The sequence below is a fragment of the Anomaloglossus baeobatrachus genome, chromosome 11 (genome assembly GCF_048569485.1).
Source record: "Anomaloglossus baeobatrachus isolate aAnoBae1 chromosome 11, aAnoBae1.hap1, whole genome shotgun sequence".
NCBI classification, from domain to species: domain Eukaryota; kingdom Metazoa; phylum Chordata; class Amphibia; order Anura; family Aromobatidae; genus Anomaloglossus; species Anomaloglossus baeobatrachus.
This window is the reverse complement of record NC_134363.1, coordinates 171,821,242-171,838,461: the sequence shown is the minus strand read 5'-3', so window position 1 is coordinate 171,838,461 and position 17,220 is coordinate 171,821,242. Positions and strand designations below refer to the sequence as shown.

The window sequence follows — 17,220 nt, the reverse complement described above, 5'->3', positions numbered from 1 at the left end:
ATCATACTACTTGGAGAGGTAAAAAAAATTGCAACACCTCAACAAATGTCCCTTTTTGTCTTTCAAAGTTGGATGGTATATAATACTAGCCAAGCAGAACTGGAAAAAGGAATGTGACAACTAGTCTTTCCAAATTTGTGGCTCATAAGTCATCTCCATATTTAATACCTAATCTCCTACATAGAGGATTAAATATTCCTATTGATGTTTGTCACCACTAGGGGGAGCTTCTGTGCAAAACGCATACTATTTTTCTACTTCTTTCACTATTTCAGCAGTACGCAGTAAGATGTAAGCCACTCCCATGTCATTCCATAGCTAAACTGTGGATATAGACCTCTAACCTTTTCTAATTTAAAATGACTGGGGTAAAAACACAGGTAAAAACACATAAAGTGCATATTTTATTCAGTGTTTTTCCATCCAACTCTCTGGTTTCTGGTGCAGAAAAATCTGCTGCACGTTCTCATTCTGGGGAGTTGTCAGGCTTTCCTGGGAGTGGGGTTTCTATGTTCTTAGGATAGGACCTTATGTGCAGTGTATGAAGCCAAACCGTTCTGTACATGTTGAAGTGGCCGTTCTTGGGTACTGCAGTTCAGCTCTTATTCGAGTGAATGTGATCTGAGCTGCAGTACCAAGAACGGCCACTACACAATGAGAGGCGCTGTGATATTGCTGCTTAGCACACTGTGGACTTCCAGTGACAGTGAGAGCCAATCACAGCTTATTTGTGGGGTGCGGGGGGCTGAGTCCAACCTATTTCAAAGTAGCAGACTGTTCCATCCAAACACCTTTCTTTATTCTCTTTTTTTCCCAACAAAGTAGCAAAACACAAGCAGAAATCATGTTCTACATATGCATTTTATTTTTAGACTGAGGCAAAAGATGACAGTGACATGGTCTTGGGGAGAGGTGATCGGGGTGTATCAGGTACTGCATTAACCATCACATTATACTTGGCCCCTCATTATATATGCTCCTCTACTGTTGACTATAAAGATTATTGACGAGTCATGGATTACACCCATGTCATCACACAGTCACTACATGGGAACATTTTAAGCTTGGTTTTGGGCGAGTCTAGCCCTCACAGCTTCCCAAAGTTTGTCGATCTTGGCTTTGGCTTCTTCGGCATGGGGCAACAGAAGTTCTTTGAGATCATCAACCAGAGGGCCAACATTCTCCTTCAGGGTTTCGATTTGTTGGGCAATCTGAGACTTGTATTCCTCTGTCTTGGGACCGGCGTTAGCTTTGACTTCCAGATTTTCGATCATCTTCTTCCTCAGCTGATCGGCGTGTGGAGCCAAGTTGGTACGAAGGGAGTGGACCTCAGAACGCAGCTCCTGTCTTAAAACTTTAGCAGCTAGTTGGAGTTTCTTGTTGAAGACTTCCAAGTTGTCTTTGGTTTCTTTTCTCAGCTCTTCTACCAATGGGGCCACCTTCCCTCTGAAAGAGTTCACATTTTCAGCCCAATTTTTCTGAAAGTTCTCGATCATGGGACGGATCTTTTCTCTGATAAGAGGGATGTCTTTCTCCAGCTCGGAAGAAACATGCTCTCTAACTCTGTCCACGTATGGGTTGAGTTGCTTATTCAGGGCCAATGCGTTTGGGCTAGGGGTGTCAAACATCTCTGCGATTTTCAATCTGAAGGAACAAAAAGATCTAAAATGAGTCTAACTAAAGGAGTTAGAAGATAAAATAAAAACATTAAACTAATAATGGTAACCTCAAGATAAAACTGAGGCCCATAAATGAAATATTGGGTTACAGCACCCCTTCTGACTTATTCCCGCATCTCCAGACATGCAAGTGCCTAAAACACCCATTGAAAAAAGTAAAATGTTGAAGACGGGCCACCCCATTCTCGAGAAATATCCATAGTAACGTATCTGTAGGCCACTTACTCAAGCTGCTTTCCAAGATCTGAAGACTCCACCTGTGAGACAGCTTCTCTACCAAGATCTTTTACTTTATGTAGGTAGCTTTCAATAACTTCCCGGACATGCTGAGCCGGGGATTGAAGTTCGTCATGTTGCAATAGATAACGAGCTTGTGTGCCTGAGAAAAGAAAAACAGTTGTGTGTTAAGATCCTCATATACATTAAGGTCAGAGAAATCCAGAAATTTTGGCAAGAGTGGACGACCATCTAATGTGTGTGATGGGCCTCACAAATCTCCCACAACTGGTGATGCTACAGAACATATGGATCGTGTATTTATTTTAAATTTAAGGTCTTAACATGATTCGTTTTTTTTTACTTGATGGAAATGCCGCTCTCCTCCTCAGTCCGGCACTGTTTTTCTTTTTTTCCTGCGCCTCTCCGTTTCTGAGATATGGCCCTCTGTTCCCTGTATATAAATCTAGTCTTTTTTAGCCAAGAGGGTTTAACTCTTGTCAAGACGCCCACAAAAGAGTAGAGGACAACGCCCACTTGTATAAGAAGACTAGATTTATACACAGGGAAGAAGGAGCCATATCTCAGGAACGGGGAGGGGCAGAAACAAAAGAAAAATAATGCCGGATTCAGGAGAACAGTGGCTTTTACACCGGGTATAAAAATATCCAAAAACATATTTTGGCAAATGACATGTTCTTTTTAAGCTCTCAATCATTTTGTTATCAGAGGCGTCTGGCAACAACTTACTCAACTCTCTCCACTGAAAATAAACAAATGTCCAACCAAACCAAGTGTTCATGTGTATGGGTGTGGGGTCAGGAGGAACAGCTGTAGTCATGGGTATGGATGAGATGGGAGAGATGGTTGTCGGCCTTCAGCACATTTGGTAAACATCATTACAGTAAAGCACATATGCAAGTAATTTCACTATGATCTAAATGGGATTGTATAAATTAACAAATTTTACAGAAACAGCGCCACACCTGTCCATAGGTTGCTTCCGGTATTGCAGCTCAGCTCCACTAAAGTGAATGACACTGGGATGTAATACTACACTCAGCCTGTGGACAGGGGTGGCGCTATGTTGTATCAAAAAAAGTTTTTTTAAATTTCTGAACAAGCTTTTAAATAGCCATCAAAATAATAAAATGTCTTAGATATGACAGAATGAAAATTATTGGATATAGCTATCTTTAGTTACGGCAGCTTACCTGTGAGGAACAGGAGGGCGAGCGTTACCACGAAACCTCTCATCGCTGCGACTTCTCCTCACCAACCTATCGGAATCAAACATTAGTCACATTACAAGCTTTTTCTTCTATGTTCTTTTTTTTTACTTAGATGGAAGCAAAGTTACAGGATTTTTTTGTAATATATATAAATAAACATATAAATATATAGATATATATATATATATATATATATATATATATAGATAGATAGATAGATAGATAGATATATACTCGTGTATATATATATATATATATATATATATATATATATATATATATATATATATATATATATATACACACACACACACACACACACGTATTATAATAATTATTATATGTTCCAAAAATATTGAAGAAAAAAATGCCCAAATTGTGCAGAAAATAGTCATATACTAGAACATTGGACTTGCATTTGTGGTTACTTAAGAAAGATTTAACTATCTCTTTCTCAGACTTTAGTACATACTCAATAATCAAATATTCTATAGTGGATATGATGGCTTCAATTTAATGAATATATACAATATACTCCAATAACGATTCTAGAAAATAAATAGTATAGGGACCCATACAAACAAAGTTTATGCTCCACTCTGCGAAGATCTTCTGGGACCCGAGGAACTGAACCCCCCAGTGATGAAAACTTCTGACATGTTGCTGTAATAGGTCAAATGTTTTTTCAAAGTTTAGTAACTCTTTACCCCTATAGGCTCAGGAGTCACTGATTTCCAATCAAATATATGATATAACTAGATGTAATACCCGGCGTTGCCCAGGATAGTAGCTAAGTATCTCTCTGTCTCTCTGTCTGTCTCTGTCTCTCCCTCTCTGTCTGTCTCTCTGTCTTGTCTGTCTCTGTCTTGTCTGTCTCTCTGTCTGTCTTGTCTTTCTCTCTCTGTCTGTCTCTGTCTCCCTCTCCGTTTCTCTCTGTCTCTCTGTTTCTCGGTCTATCTCTCTGTAGGTCTGTCTCTCTGTCTTGTCTGTCTCTGTCTTGTCTGTCTCTGTCTTGCCTGTCTGTCTTGTCTCTCTCTTTCTGTCTGTCTCTGTCTATCTCTCTGTTTCTCGGTCTGTCTCTCTGTCTTGTCTGTCTCTATCTTGTCTGTCTCTCTGTCTTGTCTCTCTCTCTCTGTCTGTCTGTCTCCCTCTCTGTTTCTCTCTGTCTCTCTGTTTCTCGGTCTATCTCTCTGTAGGTCTGTCTCTCTGTCTTGTCTGTCTCTGTCTTGTCTGTCTCTGTCTTGTCTGTCTCTGTCTTGTCTATCTCTGTCTTGCCTGTCTGTCTTGTCTCTCTCTTTCTGTCTGTCTCTGTCTATCTCTCTGTTTCTCGGTCTGTCTCTCTGTCTTGTCTCTCTCTGTCTGTCTCTCTCTCTGTCTGTCTCTTGGTTTCTCGGTCTGTCTCTCTGTCTTGTCTGTCTCTCTGTCTAGTCTCTCTCTCTGTCTGTCTCTGTCTCCCTCTCTGTTTCTCTCTCTGTCTCTCTGTTTCTCTGTCTGTCTCTCTGTCGGTCTTGTCTCTCTCTCTGTTTCTCTGTCGGTCTCTGTTTCTCTGTCAATTGAATTCGAAATGGCTTTATTGACAGGACCTGTTGGCATTGCCAAAGCAAGTGGCAAATGTGGGGATGGGGATAAGGACTTGTCCGGGGTTTAGGTATAAAGGATCACTGAGGGTGGGGTTTAGAGCCTCCTCCAGGGTGGGGGATGGTGAATCCTCCAGGGTGGGGTATAGAAGTCCATGATATATCAGGCTCCTCTTAGTCTGTGGCAGGCACTGACAATTGTCGGCAAGTGTATCCTTTAAATGTGGATCTATAAGTGTGCAGAAAATGAATTAGCCCGAATTGGGCCGGAAGGGACCAGAAGGTAACTGGATACATAGTCACAGTAAACAATGTTTGTATCTTTTTACTTTCACCCCAATCATACTTCAATTTCTAATTTCCCCTCTGGTCCCTACACCCAGTAATGAGCTATTCATCTCTCCCTCCATCCTCCCCACTCATCTCACCCTCTCCTCAGATCTGTTCCTCCACTTTACACCCTGTGTCTCCACATCATGGCCTCTCCTGCTCCCACCTACTAACCCTCTCTCTGCTTCTCCTCACTGCAGGGGACATCTCTCCAAATCCTGGCCCTCCTCACCACATCCCCATTATCACATCTAACTGCCATCCACAATCTAACACAAATCTTCGCAACCCTTCTAACCTCATACCCATCCACCCAGCCCCCGCTTCCCCAGTCCCACTAACAGGAGCACTATGGAACGCTCGCTCTGTCTGCAATAAACTTTCCTACATCCATGATCTTTTCATCACTAATAAACTTTCCTTCTTTGGCATCACAGAAACCTGGCTCACCCCCTCTGACACTGCCTCTCCTGGCTCACCCCCTCTGACACTGCCTCTCCTGGCTCCTCCCCTCTGACACTGCCTCTCCTGGCTCACCCCCTCTGACACCGCCTCTCCTGGCTCACCCCCTCTGACACCGCCTCTCCTGGCTCACCCCCTCTGACACTGCCTCTCCTGGCTCACCCCCTCTGACACTGCCTCTCCTGGCTCCTCCCCTCTGAGACTGCCTCTCCTGGCTCACCCCCTCTGACACTGCCTCTCCTAGCTCACCCCCTCTGACACTGCCTCTCCTGGCTCACCCCCTCTGACACTGCCTCTCCTGGCTCACCCCCTCTGACACAGCCTCTCCTGGCTCACCCCCTCTGACACAGCCTCTCCTGGCTCCCCCCCCTCTGACACAGCCTCTCCTGGCTCACCCCCTCTGACACAGCCTCTCCTGGCTCACCCCCTCTGACACTGCCTCTCCTGGCTCACCCCCTCTGACACTGCCTCCCCTGGCTCACCCCCTCTGACACTGCCTCTCCTGGCTCACCCCCTCTGACACTGCCTCTCCTGGCTCACCCCCTCTGACACTGCCTCTCCTGGCTCACCCCCTCTGACACCGCCTCTCCTGGCTCACCCCCTCTGATACAGCCTCTCCTGGCTCACCCCCTCTGATACAGCCTCTCCTGGGTCACCCCCTCTGACACAGCCTCTCCTGGGTCACCCCCTCTGACACAGCCTCTCCTGGCTCACCCCCTCTGACACTGCCTCTCCTGGCTCACCCCTCTGACACAGCTTCTCCTGCTGCACTTTCTTATGGTGGTCTCCAACTCTCTCACACACCCCGCCCCAGTAACAAGCATGGTGGAGGAGTTGGTTTGCTCCTGTCCTACCAATGCTCCCTTACACCAATTCCACTGCCACCCTCGGTTACTCTCCCATCTTTTGAGGTGCACTCCGTACGCATCTACGCCCCTTCCAACCTCCAAATGGCTGTCATTTATCGCCCCCCAGGGCTAGCCACTGCCTTTTTGACCATTTCACCACCTGGCTACTACATTTCCTTTCCACCGACATCCCCACCTTTCTCATGGATGACTTTAACATCCCCATTGACACTTCTCACTCATCTGTCTCTAAACTTCTAACACTCGCTTCCTCCTTCGGCCTCACCCAATGGTCCTCTGCAGCTACTCACAAAGATGGCCACACGCTGGATCTCATCTTCATTCGCCTCTGTTCCCTATCTAACCTCTCTAACGTGCCTCTCCCCCTGTCTGACCACAATCTGCTCACATTCTCTTCCCTCTCTTCTCTAAGTACACAACTCTCCACTCCACAAACTTTCACACCCCCGCAGAAATCTCAATCACCTTGACTTACACTCACTTTCTCAGTCTCTTTTCCCTCTTGCAGACATTGCTTCTTCAAACAATGCAGATGCTGCTGCCACTTTATACAACACTACAATCTCTGCAGCTCTCGAATCAGCTGTCCCCCTCACACACACCAAAACCTGCACAATCAACAGGCAACCCTGACACACGAGACAGACTAAAGAATTGAGACGGGCTTCCAGAATTGCTGAGCGCAGATGGAAGAGGTATCATTCCACTGAGCACTTCATTACATACAAACAGGCTCTCACCACTTTCAAGTCTGCACTCACTGCTGCAAAACAACCCTACTTCTCATCCCTCATATCCTCTCTATCCCACAACCCTAAACAGCTATTCAACACTTTCAACTCTCTTGTCCGTCCTCCAGCACCACCTCCCTCTCCTCTCCTCTCAGCTGAAGACTTTGGCGGGCTTTGCACGCTGCGACATCGGTAACAATGTGTTACTGATGCTGCAGCGATAGTCCCGCCCCCGTCGCACGTGCAATATCTAGTGAAAGCTGCCGTAGCGATTATTATCGCTACGGCAGTTTCACACGCACATACCTGCCGTGCGACGTCCCTCTGACCGGCGACCCGCCTCCTTCCTAAGGGGGCGGGTCGTGCGGCGTCACAGCGACGTCACACGGCAGGCGACCAATTGAAGTGGAGGGGCGGAGATGAGCAGGATGTAAACATCCCGCCCACCTCCGTCCTTCTCATTGCAGCCGGGAGGCAGGTAGGTGATATTCCTCGCTCCTGCGGCTTTACACACAGCGATGTGCGCTGCCGCAGGAGCGAAGAACAACATCGCACCTGTCGCTGCACCGGCATTATGGAAATGTCGGAGGCTGCAGCGATGATACGATAACGACGCTTTTGCGCTCGTTCATCGTATCATCGAGGATTTACACACTACGACATCGCAAGTGACGCCGGATGTGCGTCACTTTCGATTTGACCCCACCGACATCGCACCTGCGATGTCGTAGTGTGCAAAGCCGCCCTTAGCCTCTTTGTTCAAGCAGAAGATTGACAACATCAGAGCAAGCTTTGGCCCACAATCACCACAGCCACTCCTCACAACTACTCAGCCTTCTTCTTCCAAATCCAGCTTCTCCACCATGACAGAAGATCATCTTTCCACTCTACTCTCAAGATCACATCTCACAACCTGCCTGCTTGATCCACTCCCATCCCATCTCATCCCCAAACTCACCACAGTCATCCCGACCCTAACCCATCTCTTCAACCTATCAATAACAACTGGTGTATTCCCTTCATGCTTTAAACATGCCTCCATCACACCCATCCTCAAAAAGCCTTCCCTTGACCCTTCCTCTGTGTCAAACTATCACCCCATAACACTTCTCCCCTATGCCTCAAAAGTACTGGAACAGCATGTCCATCTTGAACTGTCCTCACACCTTTCTTCCTGCTGTCTCTTTGACCGGTTATAATCTGGCTTCCAACCCCATCATTTCACTGAAACTGCCCTAACCAAAGTCACTAACGCCCTACTAACCACAAAATCCAAGCGACACTACTCTGTCCTCCTCCTCCTGGACCTGTCCTCTGCTTTTGACACAGTAGACCACTCCCTTCTACTACAGATTCTCTCATCTCTGGGCATCACAGACTTGGCGCTATCTTGGATCTCCTCATACTTAACCAATCGAACTTTCAGCGTATTCCACTCTCACACCACTTCCTCATCTCGCCCCCTATCTGTCGGTGTCCCCCAAGGTTCAGTTCTTAGACCCCTGCTGTTCTCCATCTACACCTTCGGCCTGGGACTCCTCATAGAGTCCCATGGCTTTCAGTATCATCTCTATGCTGATGATACACAGATCTACCTCTCTGGACCTGACATCACCTCCCTACTAACCAGAATCCCACATTGTCTCTCTGCTATTTCATCCTTTTTCTCTGCTCGATTCTTAAAACTGAACATGGACAAAACAGAATTTATTGTCTTTCCTCCTCCTCACTCAACCCTCCCCCCACCTGACACATCTATCAATGTCAATGGCTGCTCACTTTCCCCAGTGCCACATGCTTGCTGCCTGGGAGTAATCCTAGACTTTAATCTCTCTTTCAAGCCACATATCCAAGCCCTCTTCACCTCCTGCCGCCTCCAACTCAAAAATATTTCCCCGGAACCGTACATTCCTTTCCCAAGAAGCTGCAAAAACCCTAGTGCATGCCCTTATTATCTCCCACCTGGATTATTGGAACCTCCTGCTCTGTGGCCTCCCTTCTAAAAGTCTCTCACCCCTATAATCTATTCTAAACTATGCTGCCCGGCTAATCCACCTGTCCCCGCTACTCCCCGACCTCTCCTCTCTGCCAATCCCTACACTGGCTTCCCATTGCCCAACGACTCCAGTTCAAAACCCTAACCATGACCTACAAAGCCATCCACAAAATGTCTCCTGCCTACATCTCTGACCTAGTCTCCCGGTACTTACCTGCACATAACCATCGATCCTCAGAAGATCTCCTTCTCTACTCCTCTCTCATCTCCTCTTCCCACCATCGCATCCAAGATTTCTCCCGTGCCTCCTCCATACTCTGGAATGCTCTACCCCAACACATCAGACTCTCGCCTACTTTGACAAGCTTCAAAAGGAACCTGAAGACCCACCTCTTCCGACAAGCCTACAACCTGCCGAAACCCTCAGTCTGATATAGCGCCGAACAACCAGTTCTACCCTCACCTACTGTATCCTCACCTATCCCTTGTAGACTGTGAGCCCTCGCGGGCAGGGTCCTCTCTCCTTCTGTACCAGTCTGTGCCTTGTATTGTTTATGAATATTGTACTTGTCCCTATTATGTACACCCCTTTCACATTTAAAGCGCCAAGGAATTGATGGCGCTATAATATTAAATAATAATAATAATATTTGTGCTGCTATGGCTGCTACCAGGCCGATGATCTGGTGATCTACATAACAGGCAGCACAATGGATTTGTTCCAATGTTTTTATTATTGATCATTCCCCATTTAGTATACATTTCTGAATAGCTTCATGAGCATTGATCAGCACCCACAACCTCCAATCTGCTTACCATTAGGTTGCTATTTGTTTTGCACGGTCAAAATGTATATAGGCATTTTTACCTAGTATATATTTTTGGAGTTTGTTTGTAGGCGCAACACACTTTATAACTATCAGCTTTTTATTATATGCCTGGTTTTTTATTGCATCAATTATACTAAGATAATTAAATTTATTTCTTTGCATCATCATGTATACCTGTTATGTAGATCTCCCTGTATACCTGTTATGTAGATCTCCCTGTATACCTGTTATGTAGATCCCCCTGTATACCTGTTATGTAGATCACCCTGTATACCTGTTATGTAGATCTCCCTGTATACCTGTTATGTAGATCTCTCTGTATACCTGTTATGTAGATCTCCCTGTATACCTGTTATGTAGATCTCTCTGTATACCTGTTATGTAGATCGCCCTGTATACCTGTTATGTAGATCTCTCTGTATACCTGTTATGTACAGCACCCTGTATACCTGTTATGTAGATCACCCTGTATACCTGTTATGTAGATCTCCCTGTATACCTGTTATGTAGATCTCCCTGTATACCTGTTATGTAGATCACCCTGTATACCTGTTTTGTAGATCTCTCTGTATACCTGTTATGTACAGCACCCTGTATACCTGTTATGTAGAGCACCCTGTATACCTGTTATGTAGATCACCCTGTATACCTGTTATGTAGAGCACCCTGTATACCTGTTATGTAGATCTCCCTGTATACCTGTTATGTAGATCTCCCTGTATACCTGTTATGTAGATCTCCCTGTATACCTGTTATGTAGAGCACCCTGTATACCTGTTATGTAGAGCACCCTGTATACCTGTTATGTAGATCACCCTGTATACCTGTTATGTAGCTCACCCTGTATACCTGTTATGTAGAGCACCCTGTATACCTGTTATGTAGATCACCCTGTATACCTGTTATGTAGAGCACCCTGTATACCTGTTATGTAGATCACCCTGTATACCTGTTATGTAGATCTCCCTGTATACCTGTTATGTAGAGCACCCTGTATACCTGTTATGTAGATCACCCTGTATACCTGTTATGTAGATCTCCCTGTATACCTGTTATGTAGAGCACCCTGTATACCTGTTATGTAGATCTCCCTGTATACCTGTTATGTAGATCACCCTGTATACCTGTTATGTAGAGCACCCTGTATACCTGTTATGTAGATCTCCCTGTATACCTGTTATGTAGATCACCCTGTATACCTGTTATGTAGAGCACCCTGTATACCTGTTATGTAGAGCACCCTGTATACCTGTTATGTAGAGGACCCTGTATACCTGTTATGTAGATCACCCTGTATACCTGTTATGTAGATCACCCTGTATACCTGTTATGTAGATCTCCCTGTATACCTGTTATGTAGATCACCCTGTATACCTGTTATGTAGAGCACCCTGTATACCTGTTATGTAGAGCACCCTGTATACCTGTTATGTAGATCACCCTGTATACCTGTTATGTAGAGCACCCTGTATACCTGTTATGTAGATCTCCCTGTATACCTGTTATGTAGATCACCCTGTATACCTGTTATGTAGAGCACCCTGTATACCTGTTATGTAGATCTCCCTGTATACCTGTTATGTAGATCACCCTGTATACCTGTTATGTAGAGCACCCTGTATACCTGTTATGTAGACCACCCTGTATACCTGTTATGTAGATCACCCTGTACACCTGTTATGTAGATCACCCTGTATACCTGTTATGTAGATCACCCTGTATACCTGTTATGTAGATCCCCCTGTATACTTGTTATGTAGACCACCCTGTATACCTGTTATGTAGATCACCCTGTATACCTGTTATGTAGATCACCCTGTATACCTGTTATGTAGATCACCCTGTATACCTGTTACGTAGATCACCCTGTATACCTGTTACGTAGATCACCCTGTATACCTGTTATGTAGAGAACCCTGTATACCTGTTATGTAGATTACCCTGTATACCTGTTATGTAGATCACCCTGTATACCTGTTATGTAGATCACCCTGTATACCTGTTATGTAGATCACCCTGTATACCTGTTATGTAGATCACCCTGTATACCTGTTACGTAGATCACCCTGTATACCTGTTATGTAGATCACCCTGTATACCTGTTATGTAGTGCACCCTGTATACCTGTTATGTAGATCACCCTGTATACCTGTTATGTAGATCTCCATATATACCTGTTATGTAGATCATCCTGTATACCTGTTATGTAGATCACCCTGTATACCTGTTATGTAGATCACCCTGTATACCTGTTATGTAGATCACCCTGTATACCTGTTATGTAGATCACCCTGTATACCTGTTATGTAGATCACCCTGTATACCTGTTATGTAGATCACCCTGTATACCTGTTATGTAGATCTCTCTGTATACCTGTTATGTAGATCTCCCTGTATACCTGTTATGTAGATCACCCTGTATACCTGTTATGTAGATCACCCTGTATACCTGTTATGTAGATCACCCTGTATACCTGTTATGTAGATCTCCCTGTATACCTGTTATGTAGATCACCCTGTATACCTGTTATGTAGATCACCCTGTATACCTGTTATGTAGATCACTCTGTATACCTGTTATGTAGATCTCCATGTATACCTGTTATGTAGATCTCCCTGTATACCTGTTATGTAGATCACCCTGTATACCTGTTATGTAGATCACCCTGTATACCTGTTATGTAGATCACCCTGTATACCTGTTATGTAGATCACCCTGTATACCTGTTATGTAGATCTCCATGTATACCTGTTATGTAGATCACCCTGTATACCTGTTATGTAGATTACCCTGTATACCTGTTATGTAGATCACCCTGTATACCTGTTATGTAGATCACCGTGTATACCTGTTATGTAGATCACCCTGTATACCTGTTATGTAGATCACCCTGTATACCTGTTATGTAGAGCACCCTGTATACCTGTTATGTAGATCACCCTGTATGCCTGTTATGTAGATCACCCTGTATACCTGTTATGTAGATCTCCATGTATACCTGTTATGTAGATCTCCATATATACCTGTTATGTAGATCACCCTGTATACCTGTTATGTAGATCACCCTGTATACCTGTTATGTAGATCTCCCTGTATACCTGTTATGTAGATCACCCTGTATACCTGTTATGTAGATCACCCTGTATACCTGTTATGTAGATCACTCTGTATACCTGTTATGTAGATCTCCATGTATACCTGTTATGTAGATCTCCCTGTATACCTGTTATGTAGATCACCCTGTATACCTGTTATGTAGATCACCCTGTATACCTGTTATGTAGATCACCCTGTATACCTGTTATGTAGATCACCCTGTATACCTGTTATGTAGATCTCCATGTATACCTGTTATGTAGATCACCCTGTATACCTGTTATGTAGATCACCCTGTATACCTGTTATGTAGATCACTCTGTATACCTGTTATGTAGATCTCCATGTATACCTGTTATGTAGATCTCCCTGTATACCTGTTATGTAGATCACCCTGTATACCTGTTATGTAGATCACCCTGTATACCTGTTATGTAGATCACTCTGTATACCTGTTATGTAGATCTCCATGTATACCTGTTATGTAGATCTCCCTGTATACCTGTTATGTAGATCACCCTGTATACCTGTTATGTAGATCACCCTGTATACCTGTTATGTAGATCACCCTGTATACCTGTTATGTAGAGCACCCTGTATACCTGTTATGTAGATCTCCATGTATACCTGTTATGTAGATCACCCTGTATACCTGTTATGTAGATCACCCTGTATACCTGTTATGTAGATCTCCATATATACCTGTTATGTAGATCACCCTGTATACCTGTTATGTAGATCTCCATGTATACCTGTTATGTAGATCTCCATGTATACCTGTTATGTAGAGCACCCTGTATACCTGTTATGTAGATCTCCCTGTATACCTGTTATGTAGATCACCCTGTATACCTGTTATGTAGATCACCCTGTATACCTGTTATGTAGATCTCCCTGTATACCTGTTATGTAGATCACCCTGTATACCTGTTATGTAGAGCACCCTGTATACCTGTTATGTAGATCTCCCTGTATACCTGTTATGTAGATCACCCTGTATACCTGTTATGTAGATCTCCCTGTATACCTGTTATGTAGATCACCCTGTATACCTGTTATGTAGATCACCCTGTATACCTGTTATGTAGATCTCCATGTATACCTGTTATGTAGATCTCCATGTATACCTGTTATGTAGATCTCCATGTATACCTGTTATGTAGATCTCCCTGTATACCTGTTATGTAGATCACCCTGTATACCTGTTATGTAGATCTCCCTGTATACCTGTTATGTAGATCACCCTGTATACCTGTTATGTAGATCTCCATGTATACCTGTTATGTAGATCTCCATGTATACCTGTTATGTAGATCACCCTGTATGCCTGTTATGTAGATCACCCTGTAAACCTGTTATGTAAATCTCCCTGTATACCTGTTATGTAGATCACCCTGTATACCTGTTATGTAGATCTCCCTGTATACCTGTTTTTGCCTTGTGGTTGGGAGAATCCTCTGATATTTTATATTATATATGCACATTTTGTTATTTCAATATAAATTCTAATAAAATACAATATTTTAGCCTAATAATTCATTTCTTTGTCACTTTTTCCTCCTTTATGGTGATTACATGCTGACACTTTTAGGAGGTCTTTTTTCATTTTTCTAAGATTTATGGTGACAATACACATAGATTTTTGATTAAGACCAAATTAATGCAGAAAAAAAATATTAAGAATGCAAACCTCATTTTTTTTTTAAATTAAAATTCATAATATCAAATGTAGCAAGAAAAAAAACAAAAACAAACCCAATAGGATTATTAAAAAAACAACACAAAAAAACTATATTATTCTATTATTCTTTAATAAACTTTAAAAAAATATAATAATATGTGGAGCCCCGGCCAGCGGCTAACACCTATATTCCAATCGTAACCACAAAAGGGTTAATTGTCCTCTAGGGATTCCGCAAAGAAAACTATTTTGAAAAAGTCAAAGATGAAAATGGTTTCGTTAGGTAGATCTATAAATCTCCAGAAACACACTCCCATTGGATAAATAAAGCAGCAAATGATAGATGAAGATGATAATAGTCAATAGGGGTTTGTTATTGCGCAGGTAAATTTGTATCTCGCCGTCATCATCTCTATCGTACACTTGCTCTACAACTAGTACTCTGCCAGAGCTGTGTTCTCTTGGTGTCAAAGCTCCCGGCACTCGTAGCGTGTCAGGCCGCTGCGGTCACACCGGAGTATAGCAGGGATGCAAGGATACCCCGAGCGCCCGTAGTGGGTGCCCGGAGCAGGATACCTGATCGACGATCACCTGTCCGAGAACTTCAATTGCTGCGTGGTCTCTGCGCTGTGTACGATCCTGATGCCTGAAGGTACCAGTTCACCTGAGGTTATGGAAGACTGAGACTCCGCTCCCCGTGGGTAAACAGGTAGGTTCCGGAATTATAAATCCTCCCATGGCACGGATACACAAGTTATCCTGGGCGTCCTCCAGTTGGATAGGAGTAAGAACCTGGATGAGTCAGGCAGGTGCGTCCTCACCTTTGCAAATAAGTGAATAATTTTTAAGCTAAATCCTTTTAACAAATTCCAATATCATGTTTTTTTTAATTTTTGTTTGTCCCATATATTGTAGAATTATGGGTATGTTAAAATCTTCTGATTTTTGCACGGGTGGTTCTATCCGTTGGAGTAGGTTATTCCTTGGAATTTGTTCTACTCTTGGTACACCTTTTGTAGAAACCCCTCCTCATACCCTTTCTCCATACATTTGTTTGCCTCTATTTCCAAGTCCTTTGGCTGTTAAAAAATATATCCCTTAAATATATTTTTCTTTAAATACGTGATAAGATGCATGGGAAATAGACTTCAAAAACGTGAAAATAAATAATGTATTTTATATTGTGTTAAAAATGATTGACAAAAATAGAACAGTTCATTAATTCAGTTACAGAAATGAAAAATAGTATTCATCGTTAGCTGACATGAGGAGTTCACTAATAGTCCATATCTTTACTAAATCAGTAGAAGTCTTATCTTTCATTCATCTTTCCTTGGATCCTGAATGGGTGACACGCTGGAGACCAGCATGTGTTGCTTCCGCAGTGAAGATCTTCAGATGAAGTGACCCCCCCTTTCTCAACTCTCTTTGTACGCATCTGACATATTGCAGCTTGGCTGTCCAGAGAAAGAGTGACCCCCTCCCCAGCATGTGTCATGATATATATGCCCAATGCAGCTGTTCAGAAGGGTTATTTAAGGTGTTCTTCTATATACATGAGGTTACTGTGCCGCCCCCACGCCTGTAGCAGCCGGGCTGCTCGGGTCCGGACCCGCTGTGTGGCTCGAGGGATCCTCCGAACCCGGGGGTCACGCGGACACACCAAATGAAAAGGGGGACGTACGTAGTTGTACGGGCTTGGCCGTATTTGTGAAGCCCCATTACCTTCAGGTCGCCTCAGGGTCTTCAGGGACTTCACGTGTTGGGAATCTTCTGGTGACAGGTCAGTCGGGTTAACTTCTATGGGAATCGTGACGCCACTCTCAGTTTTGCGGTCAGGGGGTGACCGCCACTGCAATTTGGGGAGCGCCTGGTGCTGATGGTAGACGCAGTTAGATGGTGTGGCCTCCCGAGAGTGAGGCTGGCCCCAGGGCTCAGGTGTAGGTGGTAGCACCACAGGTCGCAGAGTAATTCACACACAGTCCAAGAATGTCTTTCAGGGTTTTTACTCACTTTTTCAGATGTCACAGTGAGTTGACCCGGGCGATACTGTAAGCAACCAGGGTGGAACCAGGTATCTTCAGGCTGACATAGGGGTGACTGCTGACTCGACTTCCTAGCCCTTCTTGCTTTGAGGTGACCCCAACTTTGAGTCTTCCGGGATCACCCAGCGAAGTTGCTTCTACCTTTTCTCCCCTTTTTGGCCCATTTGCTTACAGCGTGGACCAAGTAATTCTGGCTGCTAGTGTGGCGCCCCTGAGGCTTCCGTCGCCACAGGAACATTGCACCCCAGCCAGAGGTGTGATGTCCCATTCTGGGTAAGGAAAGGAGTAAACGCCGGTCCACAGGCAAATCTGCACTACACCCATTGTTAGGTACACACAGGGACCGGGGATAGTGGCAGCTACCCTCCCATGCTGCATGCTGGGAGGGGCCGTAAGACCCATCCCTGCTCCCATAGGGTAGAGCTTAGCAACTGGGTGGGTGGGAGGAGCCAGCCGAGAGTAGAGCAGAGACAGG

General features: G+C 44.3%; 1 protein-coding gene across 2 annotated transcripts; it reads right to left on the bottom strand.

The window, feature by feature from the left end:
- Positions 1–850: 850 nt before the first annotated feature.
- LOC142256132 (uncharacterized) lies at positions 851–15,429 on the bottom strand. Of its 2 annotated transcripts, none has more exons than XM_075327671.1 (4): positions 15,277–15,429; positions 3,110–3,175; positions 1,905–2,058; positions 851–1,644 (listed from the first exon to the last, which is right to left on the bottom strand). In XM_075327671.1, exons 2-4 carry the CDS (start codon positions 3,150–3,152, stop codon positions 1,059–1,061), a joined length of 783 nt encoding a protein of 260 aa, XP_075183786.1. In that variant the 5' UTR covers positions 3,153–3,175; positions 15,277–15,429; the 3' UTR covers positions 851–1,058. The 2 variants fall into 2 exon arrangements, with proteins under 2 accessions (XP_075183786.1, XP_075183785.1); XM_075327670.1 differs by having other exon boundaries at positions 15,292–15,429.
- Between the last annotated feature and the right edge of the window lie 1,791 nt (positions 15,430–17,220).

What these genes read in the sequence shown, in the direction of transcription:
- LOC142256132 (XM_075327671.1), bottom strand. Translation starts at nt 3,152, where the DNA reads ATGAGAGGTTTCGTGGTAACGCTCGCCCTCCTGTTCCTCACAG. An exon ending in CGCCCTCCTGTTCCTCACAG is followed by an intron (nt 2,059 to 3,109) that starts GTAAGCTGCCGT and finishes TTCTTTTCTCAG; the next exon opens with GCACACAAGCTCGTTATCTA. An exon ending in GATCTTGGAAAGCAGCTTGA is followed by an intron (nt 1,645 to 1,904) that starts GTAAGTGGCCTA and finishes TTGTTCCTTCAG; the next exon opens with ATTGAAAATCGCAGAGATGT.